The sequence below is a fragment of the Leptodactylus fuscus genome, chromosome 1, assembly GCF_031893055.1.
Source record: "Leptodactylus fuscus isolate aLepFus1 chromosome 1, aLepFus1.hap2, whole genome shotgun sequence".
NCBI lineage: Eukaryota > Metazoa > Chordata > Amphibia > Anura > Leptodactylidae > Leptodactylus > Leptodactylus fuscus.
In genome coordinates this window covers 180,743,381-180,764,979 of record NC_134265.1, presented here as the reverse complement: position 1 = coordinate 180,764,979, position 21,599 = coordinate 180,743,381, and the positions used below count along the sequence as shown (strand labels likewise).

The window sequence follows — 21,599 nt, the reverse complement described above, 5'->3', positions numbered from 1 at the left end:
AGCTTTTTCTCCTGCTCGGTAAGGCACAGTTCATATCTGCGTTTGGGATTCCGTTCTGGGAGTCCACTTGGGGACCACCGTAATGGAAACCTATACAAATAGAAAAGCAGTTCCCTGGGAAAACACGTGGACCCAAAAGACTATAATGGAGTCTGTTTGGTTTCTGCATGGAACGTGCAGAGATAAAAGTACTGCTTGCAGCACTTTTCTCTCCGCATGATTTGTGCGGAAACCACACGGACCCTATTCTAGTCTATGGGGTCCGCGTGTTTTCCCAGGGAACTGCTTTTCTATGTGCATAGGTTTTCGTTCAGGGGGTCCCCAAGCAGACTTCCTGAACGGAACCCCGAACACAGATGTGAATCGGGCCTTAATTCAAAATGTGTACAAGTCTACCTAGAAGAACTGATTCTGTGTTTAAGAAAAAGGCTGTTCACATCACATATTGAAAAAAAAGTTATCTAATAATGGGATTTACCAAATAGATGGTAAAAGCATCATAATTTATTGAATAATATTAAAAACAGACTCATAAGCCAAAATATACCATGGTCAATTAAAAATGGGTATCCAAAACACTTATCCTAGGGTATGGGTAAGCACTGTGACACTATCTAAATGTTAAACCAGTGAGAAGCACATACGGAGCCATCTATAAATCTTTCCCTATGCATAAGGTATCAACAGTAACTGACTCTATTTCCATCCCTATATCCTCAGTACATTCTAAGTGGCCTAGCTGCTAGTTCACTGCTCAGCTAGTGTATGGGAATATGCATCCACACTATCTCAATGTTAAATCAGTTAAATTCACATATACTCTCGCTTCTAGAGCTTTCCCTGAGCATCAGCTTTTAGAAGTAATTAACTGAATTTTTATGCTATTTTTTAATTGAGCATGGTGTTTATCAGCTTATGACTCCATTTTTAATATTAATCAATAAAATATGATGTTTTTAGGATGGCCACACCTTTTTATCTGCTATCATAACAAGTATTGCTTTCATTTTGAGTTTTACCTTGTTATTGCACTTTATTCTATTAATTGACTAAATTGAGGTAAATAATAAACAATTATACTCACATTCTCTTACCTCTTACGTTTACACAGCATTGCATACATATGTATATACACACACACACACACATAACATTCTACATTATGAACCATTTCTGGCCCACCCATTGGTAAATACCGCCAGATAGTGGCTCTCTTGTTCTGCAAGGACAATGTACATATAAGGTATATATGTCCTTGTAGTTTTAAGCAGCTACATCATTGTTACTACAGCCATAGCTCCTCTAGAGAAGACAGGGATGGTTTATTACTTTAGAGCTGCTAGGTCCTAGAGGACCCAGATCAGCAGTAATGAGCAGGGGGCTGTATTCCTCCTGTAAATGGAGTTATAGATATCAACCCCAATTAAAGGGAAGATCAACCCCCCACCCACCAAAAAAATTGTGTTCAGATGTCTCTAAAGGTCTATTATGATCTTATGTGAACACAATGTAAAAAGAAAATACCGTATATACTCGAGTATAAGCCGACCCGAATATAAGCCGACCCCCCTAATTTTACCACAAAAAATTGGGAAAACTTATTGACTCGAGTATAAGCCTAGGGGGGAAATGCAGCAGCTGCTGGAAAATTTAAAAAATTAAAATGGCCGAGTTCTTGGGTGCAGTAGATACTGGGGAAGGGGAGGGGCTGTTTTGGTTGTCTGTCTGCCCCTTCCCTGAGCTTGAGGACTGGGTTTTTTACCCCCAGTTGGAATTTAGCCTGGCTGAATATAGCGTATCTGCAGTGCTCCTATTAACCCCTTCCCGACGGAATAGGAGCACTGCAGATATCCTATATTCAGTAGACCGGGCACTTTCAGACACAGGGATATCTAATGTGTATGTGTGTCACAGTCATTTTCTACTTTGAGGGCAGGTTCACACTAGCGCCCAATCTCCGTTATGCATAACGGTTTCGTCATGGGCAGCAGAAGACACTCACCAACAGACACTGAATGTCGGTTTCTGTCCTCTCCCGACAGAAAACGGAAACCTGCATAACTGAGATCAGGTGCTGGTGTGAACCCGCCTTTATATGAATTATAGGGAAAGGAGTGATTTAGAACTTTTATTTATTTAATTTTTTATTATATATATTTTTTTTAAACTTTTTTTTTTTTTAACAATTTTTTAGCCCCCCCTGGGGGATTTGAACCTGCAGTCATTTGATTGCAAGTCCCATAGACGGCAATACAAGTGTATTGCCGTCTACGGGGGATTCTCTACATTACTATTACGGCTGATCATAGACCAGCCGTAATAGTAATAAAGTGATGACAGGCCTGGGAGCCTTCATTAGGCTCCCAGCTGTCGTCGGAACAGGTCGGCTCCTGCGAGCTCGCTGCGCAGGAGCCGGCCTGCATCTTTAAAGGTATGGGGCAGGCCTAAGGGGGGAGGACATCTCCGGAGGGCACCTCCGCTGTAACACTTACAGCGGAAATTCCAAAGCTTATGCCTACAATCAGAGATCGCAGGCATAAGCTTCAGCATCTCTGTTGTAAGCATTACAGCGGAGGTGCCGGTTTCTATGGCGACCGCTCTGCAGAGCAGCGCCATTACACTTACATACCCGGCATCCGGACCCGGCATCCAGACGGGGCGGGTGCCGGGGCCCAAAGCATCGACGCGCTCCTGCTAGGAGCGCGGCGATGCTGTACATTAAGAGCTGCAGAAGTACTTATGGTACTTCTGCTAGCAGGCCAGGAAGCAGCCACACGCTGGGTGCGGGCCAGAGCTTACGTGGCCACGTCACCCGGCGTGTGATGGAGTGGTGGTGGGGGGGGGGGTCTGCTATCCTGGCCTGCTAGCAGAAAATTACCGTAATGACCCGAATATAAGCCGAGGAGCACTTTTTCAGCACAAAAACTGTGCTGAAAAACTCGGCTTATACTCGAGTATATACGGTAAGTGAATTAAAATAAAACCGAAAAAAAGACATTGCAAAACAGTTATTTGCCTTACACCAATTTTTACATAGGTGACATTTACTGTTGTGTCACTAGGGGTGAGGCTAGAACCTGTGATATGGGTTTGACAGTGTTTTGGGGTTTTTTTACTTAATTTTTTTTAAAACAATTTTATTCTATTTTATTTATGTATGTTTATACATTGTAACCCCCCATACTGTCATAATAACATTTGGGTGACATTTTAACATTACTTTTTTTCTCTCCAATTTCACTGCAGCTGATACATCAGTTCCATTTACAGGAGACGATCTGGCTCTCCTTAGGACCTAGCAGCTCATACAGTTCCCAGTCCTCGTGGATCACATGACTGCCAGAAGGTGAACAGCATCATGGCGGCTCACATAGTTGTATACACAGTAGGGCAGGGACAATAACAAACCGTTCCTGCCTTCTCTATGGAAGTTTAGGCTGTTGTAGCAGTCAGCTCCCAACTTCTGCAGCTGCTTAATTCTACAATTACAAAAAGTTTCACTTTTAGCGTTTCCTTTACTTAAAAATAAATGAACTTTCAGCAATAACAAGAAGTAATTAGATGCCAAATCTATTTTTTCTGCTACTTGCTTAGAGCTCCGTGTCATTTAAAGCTAAGCAAAGATAAGTATTTTCTATGGGCTCTGGTACCTTATGTTCTTGTTTCGTGACAAGTTAATTGTGATGGTAAAATGCATGTTAAATACGATACATTTGTTTCTCAGTATTTAAAACTTATCCAAGAACTTGTCATACTCTAAGAGAGCAGTACTTTGAGTTTAACCTTTAACTTTACACAAACTTTCCCCTGTATAGAGACCTGAACGACGGAACCCCATCCGCTAAAAAAGCCAGTCAACCACAGACAACCGCGGACATCATAAACTATGGAGTCCTCTATGCAGGACTTTTCTCTCCACCGATTTTAGGTGGAATCTGCAGTGGCATCTGCTATGTAGACTCCAACGAAAATGTGTACCCCGCCTTAGTGTTCTCCTACCAACTTTGAAAGTCTATTACCAAAATGTCAAAAATGTTATGTTATTATAGTAAACTAATAATGTTCTCAGTAAAACAAAATATGCTTGGGTGTCAATTTCTCATGAAAAATTGAGAGGTAAATTTATCTCCGTTCTAGAGGATTACAGTCATCTCTATTTCTTGATGGAATTGTTTATTTTAGGCCATGGCTCCATGTTGCAAAAACGCAGCGGCGGAAGAACCTGCAGAGTGGATGGGATTCTGGCTAATCCCCTTCACACATTGCAGAAAAATATCTGCAGCAGAAATGCTCCATTTTCAAAAACCTTTGCGTTGAAAAAATGGCTAACAACAAAAAATATTGCAAAAATACAAAAATACTCAATACTTACCTGTTCAATTCCCCATTCCTCTAGCACCAGTGATTCAATGGTCTCCATCATTCTTTGTTTGCTTGCCTACAGTGATGACATCACATACACTATATAGATTTACTTATTAATTACTATATTCAGGTATTTTGTTCAGTCATATAGCCACACATGTATATAATCCAGCATCTAAACATACCGTCTGCCTGTATAAATATTCATAATGGATTAATAGATTCTGTAAAATGATGCTACTGTTGCAACAAATCAGTATGTGACATTTCTTCCTTCCTAAATATTCCATTAAAAACTGTGAGTAATATTATTGAAAAGTGGAAGGAACCACATAAACTTAGGCCTGGTTCACATCTGCGTTCGGTATTCCATTCAGGAAGTTCGCTTGTGGACCCTCCAAACAGAATACCGAACGCATTGACAAGCGGTGAGCAGTGAAATCACACGGACCCCATAAACTATAATAGAGTCCGTGTGTTTTCCACGCGCTGTCCGCACGAGTCATGCGGGGAGAAAAGCAGTTCATGGAGTACTTTCCTCTCTGCATGACTTGTGCGGACACCACACAGAAAACACATGGACCCTATTATAGTCTAAGGGTCCGTGTGCTTTCTTTGCTCACCGCTTGTCAATGAGTTCGGTATCTGTTTGGGGGGTCCCTATGCGGACTCCCCGAATAGAATACCGAACACAAATGTGAACCAGTCCACAGTATGAAGTGGCAGACAATATACAGTTACAGAATGGGGTTGCCAAGAGTCACAGGGCAAGCCTCATAAGAAATTAGGCACATCCTCCAGGGCCTGTGCACTTAAACAGAAATCTATGCCAGCTTTGTGTTGGCATGGATTTTTTACATAATTTATGTAAAAAAAACCTGGAATAAATGATAGCCATGCCACCCATGAGAATAAACTGCGGGGCCTAATAATGAAATAGTCACAATTTTTACACAATCTTCCTAACTACGTTGTGCCAACTGTAAGGTTTAACCCCAAAAATTACAAAAAGGAGCAGAGCAAATTCAACTTTATTATATAGAATTTGTCATTAAGGCAACAAAAGCCCTTCAGCTATGCCAACCCATAAAAAATGACTTTGTTTCTTGTGACAATTATATTATATATTCTTGAAACTGGAATTGATTTGCAATTCTTTTATTTTTTATATTACCCTAATAAATTGTCTATTGAGTACCACTGGCCTAGAAGAGTTATACGTATTATCTCCTAGAAGCATGGCATTGTATAGTAGTTACTCATGGAGGCAGCATACCGTGACATACATTAGAACTTTAAGCCTATAATATGGACCCATACAGACTTTGCTAAGTGCATTAGTCTTAAAATCCCATGTTTGCCCACAGGCTGGCAGAAAAGCCAAGGGGAATTGTCTCACGTATAGCCTCTTTTTACTATTATTATTATTATAATCACTCTTGCATGGAAAAGAGCAGTTGCTATAAAACTGTACACTAAGTAATTGCTCTCCATGCTGTTTAAAGTATAGGTTCATGCTATACTAATAAGATCTATGTTCTTAGCTTAACTATATTGTTTTATAGCAAAAACTAAAAAAAGAAAGGCTGATTTGACAAGAATGGAACCATTGATCCATTGACTGGAATTAATTAACATTACGTAACAGGAAAAAAAAAAAAAACTTTGTTGCTTTCTTGCAGCGAGGGCTTTTGTTGAAAAGTTTAGACAAGACGGGGTTCGCTTTCTGGCAGTGGCTATATGTGTAATATAATGGCGTTCCTGGTCATATTGTTCAGATTCAGAGAACACAGTGTGCATATAAGTTTTACTGAATGGTTATGGAAAAATGAAATGAAAGCAGATGCATAAATCATTTCCCTCTTTATTTCCTCCCTAGTATGACATAAATTGTAACCTGTTTTCAAACTCTTTATGTATTTTTTCTTTTTAAAGTGTAATATGCATTCCTTCTATTTTTTCAGCCCTTATTTTCCAAGTTCCGCAGCAGTCTGGATAAAAAGATACATTGGAGCTATTCATTCTCTAATATCCATTTTGTAGGCTTGTCATTCCTCATCATTTTTGAGTGCAATTTCTTTTTCTTTGTGAAACTCTTCATTTTTTGTTCATATCGGTGGAGAATCCACTATTATCATCCTATATAAATTTGCTTACAAGGTGAATTATTACCGGCTCTTCGTTTAAATTTATATTGATTAAAATGATTTAGAAAAAAAAATTGAAAAGTAAAAAAAAAAATGAAACAATTCTATACATGGAATATGTGGAGTAATTCTGTAAAATGAAATTCTTCAACAAAAGAAACATATCCCCATTGCCTCTATTGCCTTCCAAATGAAGAAAAGGTATAAGAAACATTGAATCTTAACTAGCGATGAGCGAACCTCTCAAGATTCATTTAGTTTCAGGTTCGAGTGTTTTGGGACCATGATTTATTTTGGGTCGAACAAGTTTGGTACGTACCATAACTTAAATTGGCTTAAAACATAGTGTAGAACAATCTTAGGGCTCGTAGGAACCTATCTATCTAATGTTTAGCTCTCTAAGGAAAACACAGCTGAAGTTATGTTAAAGTGAATGTGACATGTAAGTCTATGGAAAAACAGATGGTAAGCAGTGGATACAAATTCTGAGCTTAAATATATACTGGACTGCCATTGCTTTTACGCATTTTAACTATTTTGGGGGGTGGGGTGAGAAGGTGCTAGTCTGTAGTTTTCTAGACACGTGTGATGGTTATATTGCAAAAAGCAATATTTTGCAGAAAAATTAGCCTGTTTTGATGGCTTGTCATGACAGGCTTATTGTTATTTAGGAGACAAATTTGTGGCTGTTAGCCAACTTGAAAAATGATGAATAATTGTGAATAAACAGTGTGGTATAGTGAAAAGTAATGGTGGACCAGGCTGCAGGACATGTCTGTCTGAGTGGTGGCAGCTGTGGCAATATGTGTGGCAGTGCAGCAGAGCATAATATGATGGACCAGGCTACAGGACATGCTTGAGTAGTGGTGGTTGTTTAGAAGAATCAGCCAGGACCAGCAGAAGTACAGTAAATGGAAGATGATAAAGGAGATGTGCCTGGCCTGGCAGCTGAACAAGCTAGAATATCTTTTGAAATGGAAAAGGATTTCTATGACCCAGAGAACAATACTTGTGAGGAAGAAAAGAATCTGGACGATCCCGTTGGTTATCTCTGGATGGAATCAATGTCATGAGGTCGGTACTTCCAAAAGTAATCATTGTGTCTATGGTTCATATACTGCTGCTCAAACTCCAGCATGTGCAACAATGCCACTTAATGTGCGCTTCACCATCCAAGCAAGTAGTGTACTAATGAGTGAATGAGTGACAATTGACATAATTTTAAGAAAAATTTGGGGCACACTATCAGTGTACCTACTACCTAGCTTGCCAGTTGAAAAAGCTGGACTATTTTCCAAAAGTGATCATTATGTCTGTGGTTTGTTACTGCTACGGGTGTCCATGCAGCACCAACTAGTGCAGTGAGAGACAATTGACATAATTTCAAGAAAAATTTGGGGCACACTATTAGTGTACCTACTGTCTAGCTTGCCAGTTGAAAAAAGATGGACAAATGAACTATCTTCCAAAATTAATTATTGTGTCTGTGGATTGCTACATGCAGTAATCATATACTGCTGCTTAAACTGATGCTCCAGTATATGCAAAAGTGGCAACAAATGAGGAATTGACATTACAACCATGAAACAGGGGGGCAGGAATGGAACCAGTTGCTTGCCCCTGTGAAGTTGGGGGTGGAAAATTGTCCAGTGGGTAGTAAATGGAGGAGGCAGATGGGTCCCGCCAGGTATTGAAACTGTCAGGTGATGTCAGTACCAGAATTATGTGGCACAACAATGACTGCACCACCAGTAACCTTGCCAGGAGAAACCTAAACTTGCAGACCAGCTGGATGACTGGCTGAAGCTTATATGGGTGAAGAGGATGAGAAGCAGATGGGGATAATAATAATGGGATTATGGCCACCATGTGCTAAGTGTGGAATGGATGGGGCTTGTCTGAAAAGATGATCATGGTGTATGGGGGAAAGGAATGAAATGATCTTGTTCACTTGGTGCTGCTGCTAATTTGACTTTGCCAAATATACTGGTGATGGCATTTCATGTACGTACTGAGAGACTTAGTTCCTACATATGTGCCTGTATGCCCATGGCTAATTATCTGTTTGCAGGTCTTGCACCTTGCCATCATTTTGTCATTTAGTAATGTAAAAAAAAAATTCCATCCAGGAGAAGACCGTGCGTAGCAACTGCCACCAAAACCAGAAATGTATCTGCCAGTGCCACCACTACCCGAGCTTGCTTTAGATTTATCCCAGGGAGGTCTTTTGGATGTTGGGGCTGCACATCTAGATGGAATTATTGCAGCTGCCTACACTCGCTTCCTGTGTCATCCTGAACCAGTTGTCAAGTCTTATCTGTAATAGAATCAGATTCCATATCACCTTCCTCACTTTTTTATTACTCATCATGGCAATGGGATTCCTGTATGCCCTTACAATTCGTAATAGATTTCCACTAAGTGCCACTATCAGCACTAGCCTACCAGTAAAACACCCCCTGCAACTACTACCTTCAGTAACACTCAAATCTTCCACCTCTACCACCTCTTCATTAAAGTTAGTTAGTTTTCATCCCACTCATCAAAATGAGGAGGAAGAAGAGGAAGACTTGGACTCTCTCAGCAGATGTCACATGACTACTAGAGAACGGGATCTGTGTTAGTGAAGATAAAGGAGAAGATATGGTTCATAGTACAGAAAGACATTATGGTAAATTACATGTTGCCGAGGAACAAACAAAACATTCACTCAATATTTGTTGTTCAATGATGTGTCAGCCAGCTTATATTAAATAACAAGTTGGTTTTTTTTTTGGTTTTTTTTCAGAATAGTGCAGGCTTTTTTCAGATTAGCATAGGCTAGACTGGATATTGGGTGAACACACCAAAAAATAAATAAACAGATGCTGCCCTACTGTATATGTATAGATGTTGACTTGTGCATAAATACAGTCCTATGAAAAAGTTTGGGCACCCCTATTAATCTTAATCATTTTTAGTTCTAAATATTTTGGTGTTTGCAACAGCCATTTCAGTTTGATATATCTAATAACTGATGGACACAGTAATATTTCAGGATTGAAATGAGGTTTATTGTACTAACAGAAAATGTGCAATATGCATTAAACCAAAATTTGACCGGTGCAAAAGTATGGGCACCTCAACAGAAAAGTGACATTAATATTTAGTAGATCCTCCTTTTGCAAAGATAACAGCCTCTAGTCGCTTCCTGTAGCTTTTAATCAGTTCCTGGATCCTGGATAAAGGTATTTTGGACAAACAATTCAAGTTCAGTTAAGTTAGATGGTCGCCGAGCATGGACAGCCCGCTTCAAATCATCCCACAGATGTTCAATGATATTCAGGTCTGGGGACTGGGATGGCCATTCCAGAACATTGTAATTGTTCCTCTGCATGAATGCCTGAGGATTTGGAGCGGTGTTTTGGATCATAGTCTTGCTGAAATATCCATCCCCGGCGTAGCTTCAACTTCGTCACTGATTCTTGAACATTATTCTCAAGAATCTGCTGATACTGAGTGGAATCCATGCGACCCTCAACTTTAACAAGATTCCCGATGCCGGCATTGGCCACACAGCCCCAAAGCATGATGGAACCTCCACCAAATTTTACAGTGGGTAGCATGTGTTTTTCTTGGAATGCTGTTTCTTTTTGGACGCCATGCATAACGCCTTTTTTTATAACCAAACAACTCAATTTTTGTTTCCAAAATGAAGCTGCCTTGTCCAAATGTGCTTTTTCATACCTCAGGCAACTCTATTTGTGGCGTGCTGGCAGAAACGGCTTCTTTCTCATCACTCTCCCATACAGCTTCTATTTGTGCAAAGTGCGCTGTATAGTTGACCGATGCACAGTGACACCATCTGCAGCAAGATGATGCTGCAGCTCTTTGGAGGTGGTCTGTGGATTGTCCTTGACTGTTCTCACCATTCTTCTTCTCTGCCTTTCTGATATTTTTCTTGGCCTGCCACTTCTGGGCTTAACAAGAACTGTCCCTGTGGTCTTCCATTTCCTTACTATGTTCCTCACAGTGGAAACTGACAGGTTAAATCTCTGAGACAACGTTTTGTATCCTTACCCTGAACAACTATGTTGAATAATCTTTGTTTTCAGATCATTTGAGAGCGGGCTGTCCATGTTCGGCGACCATCAAACTTAACTGAACTTGAATTGTTTTGTAGAAAGAAATGGTCCAAAATACCTTCATCCAGGATCCAGGAACTGATTAAAAGCTACAGGAAGCGACTAGAGGCTGTTATCTTTGCAAAAGGAGGATCTACTAAATATTAATGTCACTTTTCTGTTGAGGTGCCCATATTTTTGCACCGGTCAAATTTTGGTTTAATGCATATTGCGCATTTTCTGTTAGTACAATAAACCTCATTTCAATCCTGAAATATTACTGTGTCCATCAGTTATTAGATATATCAAACTGAAATGGCTGTTGCAAACACCAAAATATTTAGAACTAAAAATGATTAAGATTAATAGGGGTGCCCAAACTTTTTCATAGGACTGTATATTTTTCAAATCACCTATGAACCCCATGAAATTACAATCTTTTTATTATTATCATTATTTTTTTTTAGATTAGAACAGGCTAAACTGTACATTGAATGAACACCTATATGTATATCCCCCATCCTAAACCCATGAATAACAACTAAAAAGTACAATTAAGTTCATGAATGAGAACCAAGAAATATAAAAAATATTACAATCATACAAAACATAAGAGTGAAAACCAAAACCAAACACGACTATACATATATTAAATGACACACTTTTCCATAAATTAATAGAAATAAATTGATATATACACCAAATTCATGCTAATTAAATAATAAATATAGATCAATAATATAACTCGTAAAGAAAAAGACATATATAAATATATAAAGTATGTAGTGCTGCCAATGGATGTTAAAGAGGACCTTTCATCAGATCGGGCACAGGCAGTTTTATATACTGCTGGAAAGCTGACAGTGTGCTGAATTCAGCGAACTGTCGGCTTTCCGCGTTTAATATATTATAAAGAATTAGGCAGGACATAAATGTGAAACATACTTAGCTACAATTCACACCACGTTATCTCAAACAACATCCAATATAAACTTTATAATTACTCTTTATCTCCTAAAGACCAGACCTAAATGATGCCCAAAATAACAATACACATTAATATGGTTATGTAGGATTTTTGTTTTTACTCAGTGGTGCTCTAGACAAGTAGTTTATACCAAGTAACTAAAATACATAAATAAACAAATAAGGAGTTGAATAAACTAATATGAACTCTCCTCTCTTAAAGGGGTATTCCCATCTACATAATTATTTTTTAATTTGTAGATAATCAAAACTTAAACATTTTTGCAAATATAAGTAATTAAAAATTCTGCAGAGTTTTAAAGATTTTCTCTAACTTTCTTAGTGGTGACAGTCTGTTATCTTGATCAGTTGCCATGGATACGACCACCAATGAAGAAACTTTCTAAGGTCAGAAAATCAGCCATGATGTCCTTATTGTGGCCGGGATATCTTCTGATACATGTAGTGTCCCTGCCTGATAACCCAGTTACAATAAGGACATCATAGCTGGGTTCCTAAGGGCTCGTTCACATCTGCGTTCTTCTTTCCTTATTGCAGGTTTCCGTTTCCTGCATAAAACAGATGCAGGAGACGGAAGCCTGCAGGAGACTTTCTCACCCATTCGGACATGCACTACTCTGTGTCCGGATAAAAAAATCCGGTTTCGCGGCGGAGAGCCTAAAACGCTCACTGCCGCGCACGGCCGGACCCGGTCTATGGTTTCCGTCTTCTGCCATGCAGAAGACGGAAACCATAGTACGGACACATGAACGCAGGTGTGAACCCAGCGTAACAAGACCCAGACCATAGAAAGTTACTGCAATAGTGGTCGGAACCATGGCAACCATCAAAATAACAGATTGTCACCACTAAGAAAGTTAGAGAAAATCTTTAAAACTTTGCAGAATTTTACCTACTTATATTTGCAAAAATGTTTAACTTTTAATTATCTACAAATATAGATATGATTATGTACATGGGAATACCCCTTTAAATAGTCACGTTAAGGGCTCGTTCACATCTGCGCCCGGGACTCCGTTCTGCAGGTTTCCATTTCCTGCACAAAACAGGGCAGGAGATGGAAACCTGCCGGCATCTTTCCAAACGCATTCATTTGAATGGGTTTGAAAAGTGTCCGGCCGTGTGTGCCGGTGAGCGTTTTATGCTCTCCGTGGCAAAACTGTTTTTTTTTTAACCGGACACAGAGTTGGACATGCAGTACTTTGTGTCCGGTTTTAAAAAAAAACCTAATACAGAGTACCAAACGCTGGTGTGAACACAGCGTAAGCTGTCCCTAACAGTAATGCTCCCTTTTTTCTCAGGAACAGTTCAATTCAACTACAGTTAGGGCCAGAAATATTTGGACAGTGACACAATTTTCGCGAGTTGGGCTCTACATGCCACCACATTGGATTTGAAATGAAACCTCTACAACAGAATTCAAGTGCAGAATGTAACGTTTAATTTGAAGGGTTGAACAAAAATATTTGATAGAAAATGTAGGAATTGTACACATTTCTTTACAAACACTCCACATTTTAGGAGCTCAAAAGTAATTGGACAAATAAACATAACCCAAACAAAATATTTTTATTTTCAATATTTTGTTGCGAATCCTTTGGAGGCAATCACTGCCTTAAGTCTGGAACCCATGGACATCACCAAACGCTGGGTTTCCTCCTTCTTAATGCTTTGCCAGGCCTTTACAGCCGCAGCCTTCAGGTCTTGCTTGTTTGTGGGTCTTTCCGCCTTAAGTCTGGATTTGAGCAAGTGAAATGCATGCTCAATTGGGTTAAGATCTGGTGATTGACTTGGCCATTGCAGAATGTTCCACTTTTTTGCACTCATGAACTCCTGGGTAGCTTTGGCTGTATGCTTGGGGTCATTGTCCATCTGTACTATGAAGCGCCGTCCGATCAACTTGGCAGCATTTGGCTGAATCTGGGCTGAAAGTATATCCCGGTACACTTCAGAATTCATCCGGCTACTCTTGTCTGCTGTTATGTCATCAATAAACACAAGTGACCCAGTGCCATTGAAAGCCATGCATGCCCATGCCATCACTTTGCCTCCACCATGTTTTACAGAGGATGTGGTGTGCCTTGGATCATGTGACGTACCCTTTCTTCTCCAAACTTTTTTCTTCCCATCTTTCTGGTACAGGTTGATCTTTGTCTCATCTGTCCATAGAATACTTTTCCAGAACTGAGCTGGATTCTTGAGGTGTTTTTCAGCAAATTTAACTCTGGCCTGTCTATTTTTGGAATTGATGAATGGTTTGCATCTAGATGTGAACCCTTTGTATTTACTTTCATGGAGTCTTCTCTTTACTGTTGACTTAGAGACAGATACACCTACTTCACTGAGAGTGTTCTGGACTTCAGTTGATGTTGTGAACGGGTTCTTCTTGACCAAAGAAAGTATGCGGCGATCATCCACCACTGTTGTCATCCGTGGATGCCCAGGCCTTTTTGAGTTCCCAAGCTCACCAGTCAATTCCTTTTTTCTTAGAATGTACCTGACTGTTGATTTTGCTACTCCAAGCATGTCTGCTATCTCTCTGATGGATTTTTTCTTTTTTTTTCAGCCTCAGGATGTTCTGCTTCACCTCAATTGAGAGTTCCTTTGACCGCATGTTGTCTGGTCACAGCAACAGCTTCCAAATGCAAAACCACACACCTGGAATCAACCCCAGACCTTTTAACTACTTCATTGATTACAGCTTTACGAGGGAGACGCCTTCAGAGTTAATTGCAGCCCTTAGAGTCCATTGTCCAATTACTTTTGGTCCCTTGAAAAAGAGGAGGCTATGCATTACAGAGCTATGATTCCTAAACCCTTTCTCCGATTTGGATGTGGAAACTCTCATATTGCAGCTGGGAGTGTGCACTTTCAGCCCATATTATATATATAATTGTATTTCTGAACATGTTTTAGTAAACAGCTAAAATAACAAAACTTGTGTCACTGTCCAAATATTTCTGGCCCTAACTGTATGTGTAAAAGGGGATATTTACATTTTTTTCCAGTCACTGTATGTTTTTCTGGCCTTTTTTTAAATGTATTTATTAGTTTTATACAATCTCAGTAAGGGATTACTCTTTTTTAAATGTTATATAGTAGCAAAATTTTCTACACTAATATATTATGCTTTGTGCCACTAAAACACACTGCTGTTAGAGCAATACTTACTGTGTTGTGTGTATAGACAACCCTTTTAGACTTCCCCAGGGGTTCATTGGTCTCTGGTTAGGTCACTAGGCAATTTGGGTGGATGGGCTGATTTTTTCAGACAATATTAAATCGCAATATTGTGTCACAAAGTCAGATGTTATATGCGTCTTGCAGCCTTCAAGAGTTTTCGTCTCAATATTGAGCTGAACTGGTGCCATGAGAAATCATTTTGGATATGATGATTGTTACAAGTCCACGGGATAGATTATCAGTATGTGATCTGTTGGAATGTGACACCCAGACTCCACATAGATCAGCTGTTCTAGCAACCTCTGGGTGCTGGAAGCTGCTAGTAATAGGAGTGGCAAAGCAGCCCTGTCCACTGTATAGCGGTGGTTTTGGGGTATTACTTGAATACAAGTGCTGCTAGGTGCACTCTCCTCCACTAGCCGCTTCTGCCACCCACAGACTGATAGAACAGCTGATCTGTACAAAGTCTGGGTGCCAGACCTGAAGAGATCTCTTCTATACTATTCTATACTATATTGTATGAAAAATCAGTTTGGGGCCAGAAATCCCCTTTAATTCAAGTGGCCTATCAATCCTAGTTCATGATAAGTGCAATTCCATTTGTTTTTATTTCAGACTGTCCACTCATAATGAAGGTTCAGGATTAATCTTAAACTATCAACCCTGTACAAGAAGCAAGAAATATGTATACTACATACTAGCAAAGTATTAGGTATAATAGTAGTAATGGTAGTATTAAAGGAATTGTCCCATCACAAGGATTCAATCTATACTGCTTGTTAATGTGAATGTAAGACTTTTCCTAAATACATTGCTTCAGCAAAACTGCTTTGTTTGTCCACTATCTTACTTTATTCATTTCTCTGTTGACACATCCCTTGACTTATTTGGACGGGAGCGAGCCTGGAGGGGGGGTTAGTTTACTCTTCGGGGGGAAGGGGCCGCCAACACAGACCCGGCATCCACTGTAATAGAGTGGCGGATGCCGGGGAGGGTTAGACGCCGGCACAGGTGCCTGCAACATCGCTATGCTCCTGCCCTGCATGAAGCCAGCAGCGGCAGGAGCGATGCTCTTATTCCAGGGGGGGGGGGGGGGGGCGGAGGAGCGGAATAACAGCATCGCTCCTGCCGCTGCTGGCTTCATGCAGGACGGGAGCATAGCGATGTTGCAGGCACCTGTGCCGGCGTCTAACCCTCCCTGGCATCCGCCTCTCTATTACAGCGGATGCCGGGTCTGTATTCGCATTGTGAAGGCTAGACTGGTCTCACCATCTATGAGGGTGCACGCAGGGCCAGCGGCATCTCGCCGCTGGCTTTGCATATGTAACCCCACCCACCAATGACGCAACAAAGCAGGATGACAGAAGATTTTACAGCAACGGAGACTGGTGAATATGCGACGTGGGAATACCCCTTTAATGCTTACTTTGATGTCTCAATTCCTAAACAGTTAATACAATATGTTTGTAAAACCTTTGAACTAAAGCTGAAAATCTACACTTTAGTCACACCTTGATGACTTTGTTTCATTGTAATGGTCTACATAAGTGGAAGTATGAACAATCACCCATATACCTTTAGATCAAGCTTGAATGTATGCAGACATACAGTAGTGTCTTTAATTTACTCATACTGTAAGGCTTGGTCATTTTCAATAACATTAATATTCAAAACTGCAAAATTAAATTGTCCCATTTCCTAAGAATTGTACATAATTGTATCATGAAAATATGGGGTGTAAATAATGACAATAGCCAAAGTTTTGCTGTTAAGTGAATTTTGCTGGAGAGCAGAATATAATAGAGGAAACGTTGAGCTATTAAAATCTATACGAGTTAGAGCAAAAGAGAATTAAAAGCAAAATAAATCCAGATGGGACTCCTACGAAAGATCAGAGAGTCCCGCTTAACTTACACACAGAGACTGACAGCCTTCTCTATACATACACTAGGTAAACTGTCAATCCCTGCAAGGTGAGTAGGAATGGCACCAAAAAAGATTCCTGCCAAGATTTAGTCTGCTTTCTTACTCCTATTACAAATCATATAACCCTATATATCATACAGCTCAGCATTTCTCCCTCTGTCATAGTATTGCTCCCAAAAAGGGCAGACAAAATTTCCTGACAGATTTGATTTAAAGGTGACAAACAAGTTTAACCTGTTGTGCCAAGAGAACACTCTATAACAGGGTCAGCAACTTTTTTTTTGTATTATGCATTTATTTATTAAATTTTTTAAGTCAAAGATGACATAGTCGGTGTGCCATGCAATAACTGTAAAGATGTCAACCCCTACATGAAAGTTATTTAGTGCACACCATAACAGTAACCAACTAACTGGTTGTTTAAACTTCCATTTCTTGTCTGTGACTTTTTTGTGCAAAGGTGATTCTTCTTTGGTGGATACGACTTTTGGCTGCACCTAAAACTCAGAGAGATCTTCAGTAGGCCAGCAATGAGAGGGGCAGAGGATGTCCCTCACATAGCCTCATATGTGTTTTCAGGTGCCAAATCATAATCTACTTTTGCACTTTCTTCAAGTAACTAGAAGGAATTGCACAGACAATTGCTGCCTTCAGGGTAGGCTAAATCACTGTCTGGACTCTAGGATAACATGCCTCATGCATTCCCCACTTGTGTTTACATGGTCCATGAGAGAAAGCACTACCTGGAGCAGAAGCATGTTAAACATTAGAGAGCCCTGTACCAAGTAAATGTGCCTGAAGTGCCGACATCCCCACAGGTGGCAGAGGTTGCTGACTCCTGCTTTATAAGGTTGGAAATTAATTTGAAAAGATAGTAAGTAAGGTGGTTTATCTAATTCTTAGGTCAAGAATAAGTGAAGACTTTATGTGGAGTGGCAGATGGGATGGCGATTTTCCATGATAGCCGCCATACACAGAAATTGATTGAGTTGCATGTGCAGACAACTTTGTCACATCTTTATAGGACTTTTGTGAAAATATACAACAAACAAAAATATATACAATAGAGAATTTCACAGTAAGTGACTAAGGTATAATCAAAATACATTTTTAATCTTATGATTCCCTATCCCTCTTCATTACTGTAAAATAACCATAAGTTTCTCAGACTACTGTATGTACACTGTGCTTTGGCAGCCTTGGATACTCCCTCACACTCTTAGATGGTCAGCCCAAGATTAGGGGGGAGTGTCTCATTCTACCAAAGCACAGTCCATTATACAAAATGAAATCAGAGGAACTGCTCCAAAAAGTTTTAATAGAAGGGAAGTAAGTATTTCAACTATAAAATCTTATTAACCTGAGAGTTGCTATAATAAAAAATATACTCAGAAAATGTAAGTGATAGTTGCTAATATTGCTGATCTGTAAAAGATGCATAACAATTGGACTTACATAGTTACACCGTAGATGAGGTTGGATGAAGACATTAGTCCATCAAGTCCAACCTATAACCCTACAGTCTCCTATAGAAAAGTCTGCCCTTGTTATATTTCTAAACCGTCTGAGCCTCTTAGACAAGCACATGAAAGATACATACATTACCCAGTATATCCTGTTGTTTTTTTTTTGTTTTTTTAGAGCCTAAAGGCAGAAGTGGACCCCTTAGTTCCTTACACTGCTTCTCAGTAACTGAAAGTGCATCATGTACTATATAAATAAGCTATACATACTACATATATCCTTACTTCTGATCAGCCTGTCAGCTGTTTAGTGGGAACCAAAACCCACAAACTCACTGCTATGACAAAGTCGCATTGATATCTTAATGTGAAGAAGTCTTCCTTAGTAATAAATGGCCCTCATACTGAGTAAATATTGTGACAGCTGTAATATATTGGTTCTTTGGTACTGTGTAAAATTAGTACAATTGCTCTCATTAATGGGAATAAAATGATACTGTATCATAATTTCAATGACAGGGGGCTGTTTACACTTGTGGGTTTTATGTTAGCCCATTATGCTGGAATGATGGGAAGCACAATGCCTTTCCTACTTTACACTATTGGCACCTGTTTTCTAACCACTTTCCTTAAGCATCATGCATCTGGTTTGTTGAGAAGAATGAAAGCACACGCTGTAGATAAAACTTAATTAGCCATCACCAGCCAGATGAAATCAATTCCTCCAGCATCGTATAAAACCCTTCTGGACAAGTGCTGGGAAATAAGCTGATTTATCAGGGACTCTTCATAAACTTTCTCCTATAAAACCTCACTAAGCAAGCAAATGACATTAGATGATTTAGAATATTTAACAATTTAATGGCGAGATTACTTTAATTCATCAAACCAATGTGACTATGGAGCAGCAGGAAATATCTTTTTTTTTTTCCTGCAAATAAATCCTTCCATAAATAAAAAAACAAAACAAAACAAAATGTAATAAACTGTAGGTCATTGTCTGCAATAATACAACCAGCACAGGAAGATGCTGCAAAAGAAATTACAGTGGTTCACGAGTCACAGAAAAAATGTATATTGGAAAAAAGCAATAAATAAGTACAGAAAATAAAGAAATAGGGAAGAGGGTAGTAATTTATCATCGGGTATCCACGATTTACTACATCTAAAATACATACAGCTAGGCATGGTGCTGAAGGTAGTTCCAGTACACTGCCCGAAAAGATGTCAAGAATTAAAAAAAAACAAGGACTACAAGTGTCAGCTTAATAATGCAGCAATATACGGTATACCTGTCAGAGTAGATACAGCACATGTGAATACCTGGGATGTGTACATGAAGATCAATATAAAATACTTGCACATTGCCTTGCACAGTAGAAGGGATACTGTAAAGTAGCCTAAATATTATAAGAATAACAGACATTTTAGGTATTATCCTATCCTATATCATATCCTATATCATACCATACCATATCTAGTATATGATCATTACTGTACCACACAGAAGACTAATATTGTCAGACCCTGTGCAGTCCCCTTTAATAGTGAGCTATGAGTGTGGGAGCTGTTCATGGTGCTGAAGAGTTCCCTTCATTGTACAATACACTCCCAGCCTGACTAGTGCTCTACCACCAGTAAACTTCACCTTACACCCTAGAAAACTAGTTTTTCTTACCTCAGTTTTTCGCGGAAACTCACTTTTCACAATACTAACGACAGGTATCTGTAGTACAGACGAGATAAACTCCAATTCCAAAACTTCTCCTTTATTCTGGGGGAAGGCAATGATAGCAGTGACCCCCTGGACCACTACTGTGTGACAGACACTCTGTAGGAAGGACACTGGGTCACTACTCCATGAAGAGCTGGAGGATGACATGGGCAGTATGGGAAGGTCCCCTAGCCCAGCTTCTATAGCCATCACCACTTCCAAGGAAAGGTTATATGGGAGAAGGCCTGGCACCCTGTTAAGGTTATCCACTGCCAGAAGTAGTGCCTCCCTGGGGAAGAGCAGCTCCTCTGCACCTCTGTAACCAATAGAACTCCTTGGAGCATGGCTAGACTTTCTTTCCAAAGTGGAGGCAGCCAGTTCTTGCTTGTCTGCTGCCCTCACCCTGCTGAGCCGCTCCATGCCATCAGTCTCATCAGTGTCACCCATCTTCTGGAGCCCGGTCTCATTGTCAGGCCAGGAGCGAGGATAGTGAGCTGTAATCCCCCGTGTCCTCCAGGGCTGCAGCTGGACAGCCCCGATCCGGACTGTGTGCCCAATTCTCTTCAGGATCTGGCAGGGCTGAGGGTGTGAGGAAGACACTGGCACTCTGGCAAGGACCAGAGCACAGGGGATCAGCAGGCAGATCCTGCTCAGCACCAGGCACCACCAACTCAGCCTCCTCATAACTGGCAGCAGCACAGTCACCACCCAAGTCCTGGGAGACGGAGCAGATCTTCGCCTTAAGACGTGTGATCAGCAGAGAGCACTGGAATCCACGAGTAGCCTCATCCTCCTCACAAAACTTCTGAGCTGCTCTCTCACTGGGCGCCCCTGTGGCGGCAACAACCATGAGCAAAGCAATGCAAGGGTCTGGGGAAGAAGAAGAAGGGGCAGCACTTCGAAGGAGTTCAGCACATCCAGGCACGGGGAAACTTCTCCTCAGCACCACAAAAGTCGCAGCAGACGACTCTACACACGCAAGGATTACACGTGCGACACATGCAAGTCAGACTGCTCCTTCTTAAGAAGCATTTTCACTACAGTCTCTCCGTCCTGGAAAAACACTAGAATTCTGCAGAAAGTGATCTTTCCCGGATATCATGTCAATAGCCGATCCTCCCTCACGCAGGAAAAGTTACATGATGCCTGGAGGTTTAGGAGCTATGCTGAACGGTCGCTTGGCTGCGCTAACATACCACTAAACGGCGGAGAGCCCCACACCTCCGCTGTGTTTACAGCGCACGGAACTCTGGGATACGTAGTCCGTGCCCGCGGCTAGTCTAGCGCCTCTAGCGGGAAATAAACTACGTGTCCCATAATGCAGCGCGACAGCCTCTCCGCCCTTCATCCTGCTGCAGTAATGAGCTGAGTTTTCAAATAGATGAGGGAGTCTGCATAGAGTCTGCGCGGAGAGTCAATGCAGGAGACAGGCTTATGGTTCATGGCTGGACACGCTTGTTGTCATTCTACTAGACGACACGTTACTGAGCTTGCTGCCATGACTGTATAGGAGAGCCAATGCAGGAGATAGGGCTCATGGCTGGGCACGCGTATTGTCATACTACTAGACACCAGCATTGCTGAGCCTGCTGACAGGAGAGTCAATGCAAGAGATGGGGCTCATGGCTGGGGACGCTTAATGTCATACTACTAATACTACTAGACACCAGCATTGCTGAGCCTGCTGACAGGAGAGTCAATGCAAGAGATG

The 21,599-nt window shown here is 40.6% G+C and overlaps 1 protein-coding gene across 1 annotated transcript in view; it reads right to left on the bottom strand.

Moving 5' to 3' along the window:
• The window catches only part of GRIN3A (glutamate ionotropic receptor NMDA type subunit 3A), a 307,052-nt gene extending 285,904 nt beyond the window's left edge, over positions 1–21,148 (bottom strand). Inside the window, exon 1 of the mRNA XM_075280357.1 lies at positions 19,853–21,148. Within this exon, the coding sequence (XP_075136458.1) occupies positions 19,853–20,572 (720 nt within the window). The 5' untranslated portion in view covers positions 20,573–21,148. The remainder of the gene's footprint in view (positions 1–19,852) is intronic.
• Between the last annotated feature and the right edge of the window lie 451 nt (positions 21,149–21,599).